Raw genomic sequence first — 13,803 nt, forward strand, 5'->3', positions numbered from 1 at the left:
AGTGGAGCTTTTACAGTTAAAGACTTGCCATCTCCCCATCTGTGAAAGGCACTCACTTCTGTTGTGCTTTTGTTGTTGCTTAATTTAGGCAAATCACTTCACGTATGAATTATCAAACTTCCTCTAAGTCTTGGACTCCTAGCATAAAGCTAACCTGTGTGGGCAGAATTTCACTTAAAATAGTTCCTGAGAAATCTTTAAGATCAAGTTAACTGTTGTCTAAAGTCATTTGCTTTCGATAGCGTCCCCAAGGCAGGTCAGTCAGTCTGGAGGCCAGACATCCTACAATAGCAGCTCGGGGAAGTTTCTCAGTGGCCTGAGAGTGAGCTGACAGACTCTTCCATGGCAGCTGGATGCCCCACCCCAGAGCATACCAGGCACATCCCTTGTCATAGCAGGCTCGGCAAAAGCAAAGAGGCAGGGCCTGGGGGTCCTTTGGGGAACACCTTTAAGCTGGACTTTAAAAATGAGCTGCCGGGATTCACATCCTCATGCCTCCTCGCAACCTTCAATCCATTCTCTTTTGTCTCCCCCTAAGTGGCAGAGGAAATTCTGGGCCTCCACATACGTCACTGTTGATTGATTTGACTGGAAGCTGGTCAACATTGCTTTGGGTGGCCCCGCGGTGGGTTAAGGTGCTGATATATCATACTTAGATGAAACATCAAAAGAAGTATTGTCTTGTGGCATTAAATGTATTTTATTTTTGTCTAGGCAGCCATATGAAAGGGTCAGATCTTTGTTGTCTTTCCTTGTGTATTTCTGCCTCCCTGTAAGAATTTCGTTCTAACACATATCTACCCTTTTGCCTTATGGATTAGGGAGAGTTTCTTAAGCAGAAAACTCACCCATCAAGTAGTTTCTGTTTGGAATCACTCTGCACCCATCCTTAACATGCACATGTGCACGAGTGTGTACATGCGCACGCACACACACACACCCCTAACTTAATTGGCCAATTTATACCAGGAGCAATGCCCATAAATCTTGTGTACTATTTTGCCATGGCCACCCCGAAAGCAGCCAGTTATTAAAGGAAGAGAAACAAAGAGTTTGAATATTCAAAACCAAGATAATTTGAAATGGGCTTGTAAGCACTCATCTTCATCATTAAGAAATTGACCTGCTTTTGCTGCAGTTGAGTCATAATTGCCAATAAGTCTAACTAAGAAAATGTGAACCAAATGTCAGAGTTTCCATAATTTATTTCAGATCTACCCACCAGCTTTGATTTGGAGGAGGGAGTAACATATGAACAGATGCAGGTAAGGTTTTTGCAACGCCTCTGAATGATTTTATTCTGTTGCTTTTAATTCAATACTAACCTGATTTTTGTTTCATCTTTAGACTGTGATTGAAGAAGTCCTAGAGGAAAGTGGTTATTACAATTTTACTTCTAACAGGTGAGATCTAGAGTTTGCTTTCAAATGTGAGATCAATCAACACCCGTGGATGTTAGATCTGATTTCTCTATCCTGGACTCAAGAAGGATTTTTTTCCCAGCTTTTTTTTTAAACAGTTTTAAAAAATATCTTGGCTTAGACTAGACATTACCATGGGTAGACTGTATGTTGCCCATCTTTTTCTTTTAAAATTTTTTTAGGAAGATTAGCCCTGAGCTAACATCCACTGCCAATCCTCCTCTTTTTGCTAAGGAAAATTGGCCCTGAGCTAACATCGTGCCCATCTTCCTCTACTTTATGTATGTTGCCCAGCTTTTGTATGGATGCAGCTGCTTTATTCTCTCTTAAAAAGGAAAAGGTAATCACTTAGTAGTAATTTACTCCCATAAAAAATAATGAAATGGAAAAGCATTTCCAGATTGTTTTTTTAATTAAGCATTTGTTTGTTCCATTCTAGAAGAACTGTAAACTCAGATTTCCATCACTGAAATCTACCCATTATTTGTGTAGAATGCAAGGGGGAAAATGCAACTAAACAGAACCACTTGCGGTGAATCTAAGGCGTGTTTGTGGGAAAGAGATTTGTTGTTATGCGTTGCCACTTGCTTACCCTAAATAAGAAACTTCAGTTTACTGGGGCTGTATGTTATCTTCTAATGTGACTGTTATTGGTGCTCTAAAAATATACTCTATTTTATCAATTTCATCCAGTTCTGGATTCCTGCAATTTTGCTGTTGGGCATAAAGATTTGAGTACAATTACTTTATTTGAAAGGCAATTCCAGGAAGCACTGGCAGGGGAGTGAAGAAATAATTCAATAAAGTTTTCATTTTCAAGAAAGTTACCATTGAGTGACTAGAGCTTGATCCCACAGGGGAAATCTGTGGGATCCAGAGAGCCAGTATAGACTGTGTACCTCAGTTAGCCCACTCAAAGAGAGAGGGAGCTGGGGTATTTGTCCTCCAATTTCCATCATTCTGTTTGAGGTCATTCCCTAGAGGATGTTAGTTCCCTGGCGTTTCTGGCCCCTGTAAAGGTGGACCAAGTAGATTCTCAAGGCCGGAGAAATCCTCAGGAAAAGAAGTTCAGGTGCTGGCAGTTGGAAATCAGGCCAGTATGCTTTGAAGTGCTATGGGTGAGGGGATATGGGCACTGACAGTATCTACTCCACATGAGTGGTCTCTTGACTTTTTCAAGGAGCCCAACATAACTGAATCATCAAACTGATTGTAAACAACCACATAAGCATTCTATAAGGGCTCAACATTGCTGTGGAGGCACAGTCCTGTGGAGTTTGTTCTCCCAAAGTGGCCTTTTATGCCTGAAGGAACTGCCTTTTGTTCCAGCTAGTGAAGCTATTTTGTGACTGCTATTTAAATTATTCTAGAAGTCTTCCCCTAAAATAACTATTAGCCATGGTGAGAGAGAGAGAGATCTCAAGAACATCCTGTTAAGGTCATTATGTGGAAATGAGATTCTTTTTTGAGCTTAGTTCAGTCTCCAATATTTTCTTTTTACTTCTCCTATTTCATCTAGTTGTTCTTCTGAATCACACATTAGATTATTCAACTGCTTGCTCTTTTGGCTTGACAATATATTTCCAAAATACTACCTTTGTAAATTTAGTTCTGTTGTGATTTGTAACTGCAGAGAAATGATGAGTCAGTCTCATTTTCTAAAGGTATATTGTTAATAGAAATTTCCATAATCACTCTCCTCCCACCATCCCTAGAGAGATTTTGAGTTTTCATTTTCAACTCTTGGGCCGAGTACATCCAGCCTTTCATAAATAGTATGAATGTTTCTGTTCTTGACTCTCAGCATCTTATTATTTCAAGTGCCCTTGGCTTGTAAAGGGGGCAGAGGTCACTCTTGTCATGTTTTTATCTACATTTTCTCAGAGACTCAGGATCATAGGCAATGAATAACTTCGTATTTTTGCAGAAAATCAACTAAATATCAATAAAAAGCCAGGTGTATAAGGAACTTAGGGAAGCTTTTACAAGAGCTGTTATTTTTCCTTTTTAAATAATAATTTCATGGAGCCAGCCCAGTGGCATAGTGGTTAAGTTTGCACGCTCTGCTTCCTTGGTCTGAGGCTCACAGGTTCAGATCCTAGGCACAGACCTACACACCACTCATCAAGCCATGATGTGGCAGCATCTCACATACAAATTAGAGGAAGATTGGCATAGACGTTAGCTCAGGGTGAATCTTCCTCACCAAAAAAATGAACAAACAAACAAACAATTAATTAATTTCAGTCTTATTTTTAAATTTTTATCCTTTTCTAGTTCTACTATCAAGTTTTTGAAAAATCAAACATTACTTCTACTTCCAAAGATATATTCCTGTATTAAAAGAATTGCAAATTTTTGTATTATGATAAATAGATAATAAAATGCCTAAAAAATGGGGGCCAGCCCTGTGGCCGAGTGGTTAAGTTTGTGTGCTCCACTTCCACGGCCCAGGATTTCGCTGATTTGGATCCTGTGTGTGGACATGGCACCACTCATCAGGCCATGCTGAGGCAGCATACCACATAGCACAACCAGAAGCACTCACAACTAGAATATACAACTGTGTACCAGGGGCTTTGGGGAGAAGAAGAGGAAGAAAAAAAAGGAAGATTGGCAACAGATGTTAGCTCAAGTGCCAATCTTTACCAAAAAATGCCTAATAATGAAGGCAAAAAATTATTTACAATTATATTCAGAATTCTAAGTCATGAAGATATGATTTAAATGGTCAAGTTCAAGCAAAATATGTTGGATATGACATAAAATTTTCTTAAAATCCTCCAAAATAAAATAAATCACTCATTGTAAAATCCATATAGCCATAGTGTTCCCTTTTCAGCTTCTAATAACAATGATAGAATATATCTTGGGAGAAACAGTCTTCACAGTTTACTAGTAAAAATAACCCTTGGCTTGTGAATAAAGCCATTGCTTGTTTACTGGTGTTCCCAATTAATTCTCAAGAAATATGTCAGACTCGGCTTAGAAGTACCTAATACTTCACAAGCTGGAAATACACATAATTCCAAGTATGAATCAGATCAGCTGTGACAGTCATGATTTTTCCATAGTCAAAGGATAGAGGATGCTAAATATCACAGGACATGTTGAGATTTTTAGACTCAATATTTAGAATCAGTAGAATGTATTTTCCCAAATAGGTTCCATAGAATAGCCAGGATTATCAAACATGTTAATAGATGTTCCCTGAAAAATAAAATTTTTTGACCAAATAGATTTGGGAAACTCTGAATGTACGATTTTCCCTTTTTGGAGAATGTTGACACACATTGCCATATAAAAGACTCTGAGATGTACTGTAGGAAAGAAATCTGTTGACCTTGTTCATCTCAGTGATTACTCATCTTTCACTTGGAACAAAAGTTGAGAAAAGCTGCCCTAGTAATACGGTTAGAAATGGGAAGCATTGTTTTAACTCCTCCACGAGTATCTAGTCATATCTGCAATTGTTTTCATTGTCATTGTCATCATCATTGCAAAATGTTGTTAAATGACCTTGATTAATCACCACATGGAGAGAATTACATATGCAATTCCTGTATTACTCAAGTTTACAACTTAAGACTATCAGTTCAAACTTATGCACACATCTACAAAGCATCCAGACAGCAACTAAAGCATTAAGCCAAGATATGGCACATTTTCAGCTTAGATCATAGAGTTTATATTTAGTTAGGGATAGAGAGATGCCATTTTCAAACCAAAAGTCTCAGGATAAAGCCATTATCTAGCTACTAGCTATCTTTGGGGAAGATTTCTAGAACGGTTTAAATAATGGGGAGACTACTTGGGCAGTTGGTAGGAAGAATGTCTCAGGCACAAAATGCTGCATTAGCTAAAGAAAATGGTAACAGAAACAGAAATAGTAGCAAGGATCTGTAACCAAAATGGGGGATTCCTCATTTCTAGGAAGGGGAAGTAGGACTGAGTGGACAGGAAGAAAGTACAAAGAAAATGAAACAAAGTAAAAAACAAACTTGCCAGCCCAGCGTGAGCTCTAGTGTTGATCATTTGCAGGGTTGTACAATTAACTGTACATGTATAAACATTTAGCTTCCTTACCAGAAGGATACAGCCTAGCTTGCTTTAATTTTATCATTGTTGTTTGTGAGAGTAAAACTGTTTAAATTCTGTGAGTGAATAGATGATAAGCGTATCATCCTTATGTACTTAAAAGTATATATTAATGTTTCATTTTGTAACAATGCAATAGGTATTGAGAAGTACTGATATATAATATAAAAAGAAATCTACATCCAATCAACTTGTGCTTTTTCCCCGAATTAACTAATGAACAAGTAAAACAGATATTTAATGTACATAGGCATTTAAATGTACAAGCTGCTTTGAATGTTTATTTTTCCACTATAAATGGGTATCCATTCCTATTGAGTGCATAATTTGAGGAAGACAATGTTAACACTGAACTTTAATAAAAGGTAGCTTTCTAAAAATGTCCGCCTTCTATTATGTTTAGAATCACCTTTTTATTTATTGTGAATTATTTGCTGACATACCTGAGTGACTGCTTTTGAAATGGAATGTGTGAACTAAAATATTTGTGACTACAGAGAACTCTTTCCACTCTGAATCTTCTAGGTATCACTCCTATCCGTGGGGGACCAAGAATCACCCAACCAAAAGATGAAAATGCTGTGTTTTGAATGGATTTGATTTTCCCCATGAAGTTCAAGTTCTGGACTTCAGCTACTGCTGCAAGATGCCCAAGGATGGGGTGCTGCTAAAAGAGAGTGGAAGAGAAAAGACCAAGATGCCATGGTGCCCGCAGGACCTCTTTCTGGAGGTCTGGTGTTAGGCTATATGACGGCTGTGTGCTTGGAGGCTCCATTCCTAGGACGCATTATATACAGGATGACAGCGCTCTCAGTGTGCTCCTGGAAGAAAATGCTGCACAATTCATCTGTGGGAAGAAAACCCACTCCTCACAGAAGTTTCCTCCAAGTTAAAAAGAAAAACAAAACCTTGTCATATTTTTCAAAGGAATATTTTATACTTAGGATTGCTGAAACTATGTTTAAAGGCATCTAACCTTCTATGTATAAAAAATAGTTTTAGATAAAGAAAATTATAGGACTCAAAATAATAATATATTGGGTGATTCACTGTATCTCTTTATTTTTTTTAATCCTAAAAGAAATTCAAAATATGTGATTGAATTGTTTTTGTTTTTGTTTGTTTTAATGAAAGGATTGGTTCTCTCTTAAGCACTTAGGTGCTAGTGGTCTTGAACCGTGATAAGGTGTAGACAGTATTTGTAACCTTGCACAGCCTTTGGGAATAACTGTCAAATTGTCAAATTGTCAAATTTAAGGTAGACTAATAGAATATATTGATGTCCAGTGTGTATATGTACATATATGTGGGGGGAAGGGGGAGTTTTGACTAGGCTAATGCTTTGCTGCTAATCAAATTTATAATGTTTTTAGAGCACTTTGAAGGGTTCATAGAATCTATGAGAGAGATGCAATGTTCCTTATTCTAAGTTCCTCTTTACTAAAATTACCTACATTGTTTTAAAACTTTTATCATTTGGGAATTTGAAATGAAAATAAGTTATATAATAAAGCACAAGTTCCTTCTTTATTCATTGAAATGTCCCTAAAAAAGAGAAATCAGATGCCAGTGTCCCATTCCTGTAGGGAGCATTTATGATGAAAATTTTCTGGATTCTCATTGGGCTAAAGTCTCTTCAACTGGCTTCTTATAACTGGTGTAATGTCAAGAAAGGCCCTTATTGCCAAATCAGACTGCACTTCTGACTACTTAAAGAACATTTTGATTCTATATAATTAGTCATCAGAAAGCTGAAATTATGCTTTTTATTTACTTCTCACTGAGTTCTGTTGTTTTTATTTGTATAGGTATATTTTTAGCACAACTAAATAGAATTTAGTTAAATATATTTACAGTGGTTGAAGCACAATAATCTTTTGTGTAGTATGGAAAAATCTCAATGCAAATCCATGCTATTTTTAAAATTAGTATATTTAATACTTACGTGATATCCAAATTCCCTTTAACCAGTGTCTTTTAAGATTGCCAATGAATCTTTGTCTTTAAACCAAATTAGTAATTACAAATACACTGTAATTTAAAATAATAGATGCAAGTGCAGTAACGGAAAATTTCAGTTTCAGCTTTCAAACCAATTCCATCCATATGTGAAATTTACATGTGAAATCAAAATGCTGTGATTTTGTTGACTTAAACCAGGCAAAATTTTATTCCTATTCCAACTTAACTTGAACCTGCACTATTATCTTTCATATCTTTTCGTGTATGAAAGAGGCACATTTCCTCGTTGTGTAGGAGACACAGGCCTACAGGGGCGCGTATTTTAATTGTGATAGAAGCCAGTATCTAGAAATGAATCGAGCTACAGGACGAAAGTCTGAACAATAAATTTCTTTCTCAAATGATAATGTACAGTAAAATAGAATAGTATTCAGAGCTTACAGCTTGATAAGAAAAGAGAAATTATTTATTTGAAGGTATTTTTAAATGCATACAGTTGACCTTATTGACCAGACAGGGAGCAAAATGTTTCTATTTAACTAACTCTTTTAGACCATACGAATGGCATTTATTATGCTAGAAGCTAGTAAGAAGTCACAAAAATAAGCAAATGAATGTCCTTTTTAATAGCAGCGTTAGGCCACCAATTCTATGCTGGAGATGCATTCTTTTGCCGAAGTGATGAATGTGTTCTATTTGAATCCCCGCTTAAACTACCACCGTCACTGAATCAACATTCTCCCAGTGCAAGACCTAACCTTTAAGGGAAAGTTAGGGGCTTGGAAGGGAGCCTTTCGTGTGTGGCGTCACATCCCAACAATGAAGCTAACTTTTCAAAAGCCCTCACTTTCTAACCTTCCAACAAGGAGCCCCTCCCCTCACAATAAAACAACAATGATCATTTTATTTTGACTATCTGAACCGTGCAGAGAAGTTGTTACTTGAACTTAATAGGCCTCATAAGCTCTTTTTGATTGCATTTAAAAATGTGCTCTTCCTTTTGTATAATTTTTAATTATTTGCTGTGTGATGAGATCCCTGTGAACTCATCTAATTCTCAGTCACTGAATATTTGTATGGGACAGAATATGAATCAGGCTTTTCAGATCACTTTCGAGACACAAATACTTCAGTGAGTTATATTTTGATCCACCAGCTCTAACTGAATATGTGTACTTGAAACCTTCATTTGCTTTTTAAAAGCAAAATGTTCCATTCTCAGGGAAGTGACTGCAGCCAGCTTATGTGCTTACTGGCTGTTGACCTGGTCTTCTTCCAGATGTGTGCTATTTAGTTAGAGATCCTCGGGGAATAGTAACATCCACACTAGACCCAGTGCTCATGGATAAATTTCAGAAACTTTCTAGAGAAATGCTGCTGGAGTTTAATGTGACGTTTGTGTGGCATTGGGCAGTGTGAACAATCTGTTTTGCATTCTAAAGCAGAACCTAATTAAGAAGCCCTGTTATGAAGTCTTACCCAATGATGGAACTGATTAGGAGTTAAGGTCTTCCTAGAGGTACCTCCTAGAGGTACCATTTATGACTTATTAAATACTATGAATTTTGATATTCAAAAACAAATACAGGACTGGTTGATTATGTGCAATTACAGCAATATCATCAGTTAATCACTACTTATATTTAAGATGTGTGAAGGCAATAATATTGTTTAGTCAGTTCTATCAGTATTAATATCATGGAATCCACATCCTTCTTTTTGATTGCTGAATTGCAAAATATGTTTACCGCTATTTTTCTCTTTTATTTGGAGTGGTCAGGATTAAATATGCTGGATTCCTTTAAAAATGACTTCAGCTTCTATTTGAAGGCAGGAAAACTTCTTTTTAAGCTACTTGTATTGTTTGCCTTTTTTTTTTATAGTGTATATTCATGAGCACAGAAATTGACTGTGGAAACAGGCAAGTCAAAGGAATCAGGGCAGAATCAGCTTCTTGGCATCCTGGAGATGCAGCTATGAAGGGCTCCTAAGAAAGGGAAGCTCAATGCTTCCATATATGGACCTTGACTCTGGGTGAAATTCCGTTCAAATATGAAATTCTTCATGTTCGACAACTAAATGTGATAATAAGCGTATTCTACATATACATTTATGATCTCTTTCAGATTATATACTTTGATGGAAATTACATCGTTTTGGACAGATTATTTTTTCAATTGAAATGTGCTGCTAACAGTATGCTTACCCTTGAAGGCTGTTTTTCAGGATGATAGGAAGACACAAATGTCTCAGGGAAGCACCTTTGTGATAACAGAATTCTTATATGTCATTACAGTTAAATTGCATGTTGTAAATATGACTGTTATGATTGATTACATTCCTGCTGTGATGTTGTTTTGAGATTTTCAAGAGGGACAGGAAGGATTTTATGATTTTGGTGGGGTGACTGATGGCTGTTGCAATTTTACACTCCGTCTGGGTCCACGGACAGTAGTTGTTTTTAAAGGTGAAGATAACGCACCCTAAAATCTTAGCAGCATTCTTGGTATGTGAGGTATGCTAGATTTTTTTAACTACATATATGCAGCAATTAACTAATAATAGAATTTTTTAAATACAGTTTCTCGCTTTATTCTAAAAGTCAATGAACTCTCTTCTCTATTTAAAACTGAATATTATTCCTCTAACCATGACAAGCTACCTTTTTCCCATTTTGTGGTATGAAGCTTTGCACTGTGCCCAGGAATTGTATTTAGAGGTAGCAGAAGTGTCTCCTAGCAAATACATGGCTCTTTAGATGCTATCATTTGGAAGTAGCTTACCCTTGTTTCCTCTGAACAAAGAGAAGTTTTGTCTTGATAGAAAATCACTGTCATTTTGACAGGTAATCATCAAAACTAGATGGATCCTTGGAATTGATCTGGAGAGTTCACAAATGAAAAATTAGCTGAAGTTTTTGCAAACGTGTGAGGAACTGGTCCCAAAAAATAAGTAGAGAGAGGTTTGTCCAAGAAATAACAAGAGGAACACACGTTTTAAGGCCTTAGCAACTGTGAAGTCAATCTGTGAAGGTCACTTCTATAATAATATTCTGAACCCTTGACTTAGTTCTACATTTCAAGCGCTGTTTGAGTCGGGATTCTGAAAAAGAATATAAGACTTATAAATGGCTTGAAATTTTAGCTTTCCTTGCCCTCCTTGCTCTCTGAGTTTACCTTATACTTTAGCAAATTCTGAAGGAAATGGAGCTGGTTTAGGGACACTTCTTGTCAAGAAGGAACATATGAAGTATTTGTATGAACCCAACATTGCACTGAGGGAGGTGAATGAATGTAAGCACTCAGAAGTGAAATCCTAACTTGTGAAGATGAAGATGAATCTTTCAGGAGGGGAGATGATCCTCAAATAAAAACTGCTTTGAGAAGTTGGAGGGAAAGCAGAAGGCAAACGGTTCCCCAGTGCCTGGCATTGCCCAGCAGGCAACAGGCCAGTCACAGGGTGGGAAGTGATTGGCAAGGGGCCAGGAACTTGAATGCTTCCCGCTGCAGGGTCTCCTGGGAGCAGCTGAGCCAATCTTTCCCCAGCATACAGTTATCCTTGAACCATTATATTGGCACTGTCACCAGTAAGTTGACCATCCAGAATAGCAGCAGATGGCTTTCTAAGGCTCCCCAGTAACTTGATGGTTAACTCTTTAGGACAGGCTCCCTATGAAGCATTCTAAAGATATTAGACTCCCTGAAGAAGCAGTTTTGTCCACCATTAAGTGAACGTGCTTCTGCCCTAGCGACCATGTTTTCTTCCCCATCTTTCATCCAGGGCCTCAGGCCCATTTCATCTGACAATGCAAATTTTACAGACATATATGTGGAACTTAAATAGGTAAATTCAGACAGATTTGAATACGTTTACATTTAGCTAGATTAGAAAAGGAACATTTCAAGATACTGCAGTTGTTTGCAAGTAAGCTAGCTGATAATCAGGCTGTAGAAAGATTCCATCATGTAGCTTTCCCAAGATGGGAAAGAAAAAAATCACTTAAAAATCTTTTCAGTGCATTTTGTTTACTGACATTTAGTGAATCCAAACTGAATTATGATGCTTCCTGTATCCTGTTGTTCCCAGTGGTGAGTTTGTGAGGATCAAAAAGAACAGAGCTGTCCTCTGAAAAGAAGGGCAGCCCCTCATCTCGTGCCTAGAACTTCTAGTCTCTGGATAGTATCAGGTCCAAGATAAAAGCTTGTGTCCACAGAATGGAAAAGTACTTTCAATTTGCTTTTTTCCCCTCAGCCTCTGAGAGAGCATCTTACTCTCTTCCAGCTCCATCCCCAGGCCTCTCTCCTGTTGGCACTACCTCCTCCCCATTCCTATCAGAGGAAGAGACTGTGACAAAGTTTCCTGCAGGGAGCACTGTGTTGTTAGAGGGAATATTTGTAGTTCTGTGATGGTGTGTGATATGGAAGGCAGAAGGATGAAGGACTCCTCTACACATGATTGTGTCCTAAAGCCTCCAAAACGCTTCCTGCATGAGCACACGGAGATGATGGAGTTGGAGGCCTTGGAAGAGAAGAAAAATGGAATGCTTCTATGAAAGATTTTATACAAAAGATTCAAGTGGCCTTTATTTTTGCTATTGCTTAAATATGCTCTGTAAAATGCTAAAGAAAATTAAAAATTTATTTTCAACCTTATTGGAAAAGAATTTCTCTTATGTCAAGAATTTACAGCAAACGGTCATCTCTTTTCTCTCACCAGCTCCCCAAATCTCTCCTTTTATGCTTTTAAGTGTTTTGATTAGAAAAAAGTTCAAGCAGGCAATTATATATGATTTAAGCTCAAATGTGTCCTGCAGCAGTGGGACACATAGCAATTATCTACTGCCACAGATGTGGCATAAAAGGCATCTTAAAACTTAATGACTTAAAATGACAAGCATTTATTGTTTCTCATGTGTCTGTAGGTCAGCTAAGAGATGTTTTGCTGATCTGAGACAGGCTTAGCTGATTTCCACTGGGCCCGCTCATGTGTCTATGGTCAGATGGCAGGTTGCCTGGGGTCTGGCTGGTCTAGGATGGACTCAGAGGGGACAAGTCAGCTCTACTCCATGTGTCTCTCACATCCCTCCATCAGCCTAGCACGTGTGTTTTGGTGGCAGTAGCAAGAGTTGAAGAAAGAATGTAGAAATACAAGATTCCTTTGTCAAGCCTCTGCTTCCATCAAGTTTCTCCATCCCCGTTGGCCAGAGCAGATCACATGGTCAAACCCAGCATTCATGTGGGTAGGTGTGTCAGGTTTTTATTGCTGTGTAACAAATTGCTGTAAACTTAGCAGTTAGGAAAACAACACACTTTTTTAATCTCACAATTTCTGTAGGTCCGAGGTTTGAGCATGCTTTAACTGGTTTCTCTCACAGGCTGGAATCAAAGTGTAGGGGAGGAGCTGGGGTCTTAGCTGAGCCTTGGGATCCTCTTCGAAGCTCGTGTGATTGTTGGAAGACTTCAGTTCCTTGTGTTTGCAGGACTGAGGCCCTCAGAAACTAGAGGCTGCCTGTATTCCCCTGCCACATGGCCCTGTCCATAGACAGTTCACATCAAGGCAGCTTGCTTCTTCAAGGCCAGGGGGGCAGTCAATTTCTCTCTCTCTCGCTCTCTCTCTCATCAACTAAGAGAGTTTTATAACGTGACCAAACCAAGGGAGTGACACCTGTCACCTTCACCATATTCATGTTGTTATAAGCAAGTCATAGTGCAGCCTACACTCAAGGGGAGGGGATTATACAAGGGAATGGGTCATTGGGGTCACCTTAGGATGTGTCTGCCACACAATACCAAAGGGCACAGATATAGGTAGACCTGAAGAGTTGGGGCCATGAAATACGACCAATGACAATATTAAAACATCTGGAGAAGGAAGAATTGTGTGAAATAGTCTCATGAAAATGACCTCAGACAACAGGACCTTAATTCCAAGACATTTCCAGCCCCCATCCCAGCAATCAGATGTCTCCAGCAGGCTATTTGGAAACTAGATCTAACCTAGCAAATAGACAAGCGAACATCAGTCACTCGCTTGAGAAGCAAGAACGGAAATTATTCTTCCAGAAGTCAGAGGAGTTTTCAGTAGCATCACAGTAAACATCCCACACATACTTCAAACTCGGTGCTGTGTAATCTGTTATTCTTAATTTAGTCCTTTATCAAATGGGAACAAATTGATTGTTCTCAGTAATTATGTTTATATGGCAGAGAACAAGAATTAAATACGTGAATTATAGAGTATAGCTTGATATAGCTACACACTGCAATCTTAAAAAATACCTTATAAACAATGGATAAAAGAAAATGTCTTTCAAATTTAAAGA

The 13,803-nt window shown here is 38.0% G+C and overlaps 1 protein-coding gene across 11 annotated transcripts in view; it reads left to right on the forward strand.

The window, feature by feature from the left end:
* The window catches only part of NEK10 (NIMA related kinase 10), a 217,163-nt gene extending 205,030 nt beyond the window's left edge, over positions 1–12,133 (forward strand). For all 11 annotated transcript variants that reach the window (XM_070577417.1, XM_070577420.1, XM_070577424.1 and 8 more), the window contains 3 exons: positions 1,213–1,265; positions 1,348–1,403; positions 6,045–12,133. In XM_070577417.1, the coding sequence (XP_070433518.1) occupies positions 1,213–1,265; positions 1,348–1,403; positions 6,045–6,093 (158 nt within the window). In that variant the 3' untranslated portion in view covers positions 6,094–12,133. The remainder of the gene's footprint in view (positions 1–1,212; positions 1,266–1,347; positions 1,404–6,044) is intronic.
* The last annotated feature ends 1,670 nt before the right edge of the window (positions 12,134–13,803 follow it).

This window comes from Equus przewalskii, chromosome 15, assembly GCF_037783145.1.
Source record: "Equus przewalskii isolate Varuska chromosome 15, EquPr2, whole genome shotgun sequence".
Classification (NCBI taxonomy): Eukaryota; Metazoa; Chordata; class Mammalia; order Perissodactyla; family Equidae; genus Equus; species Equus przewalskii.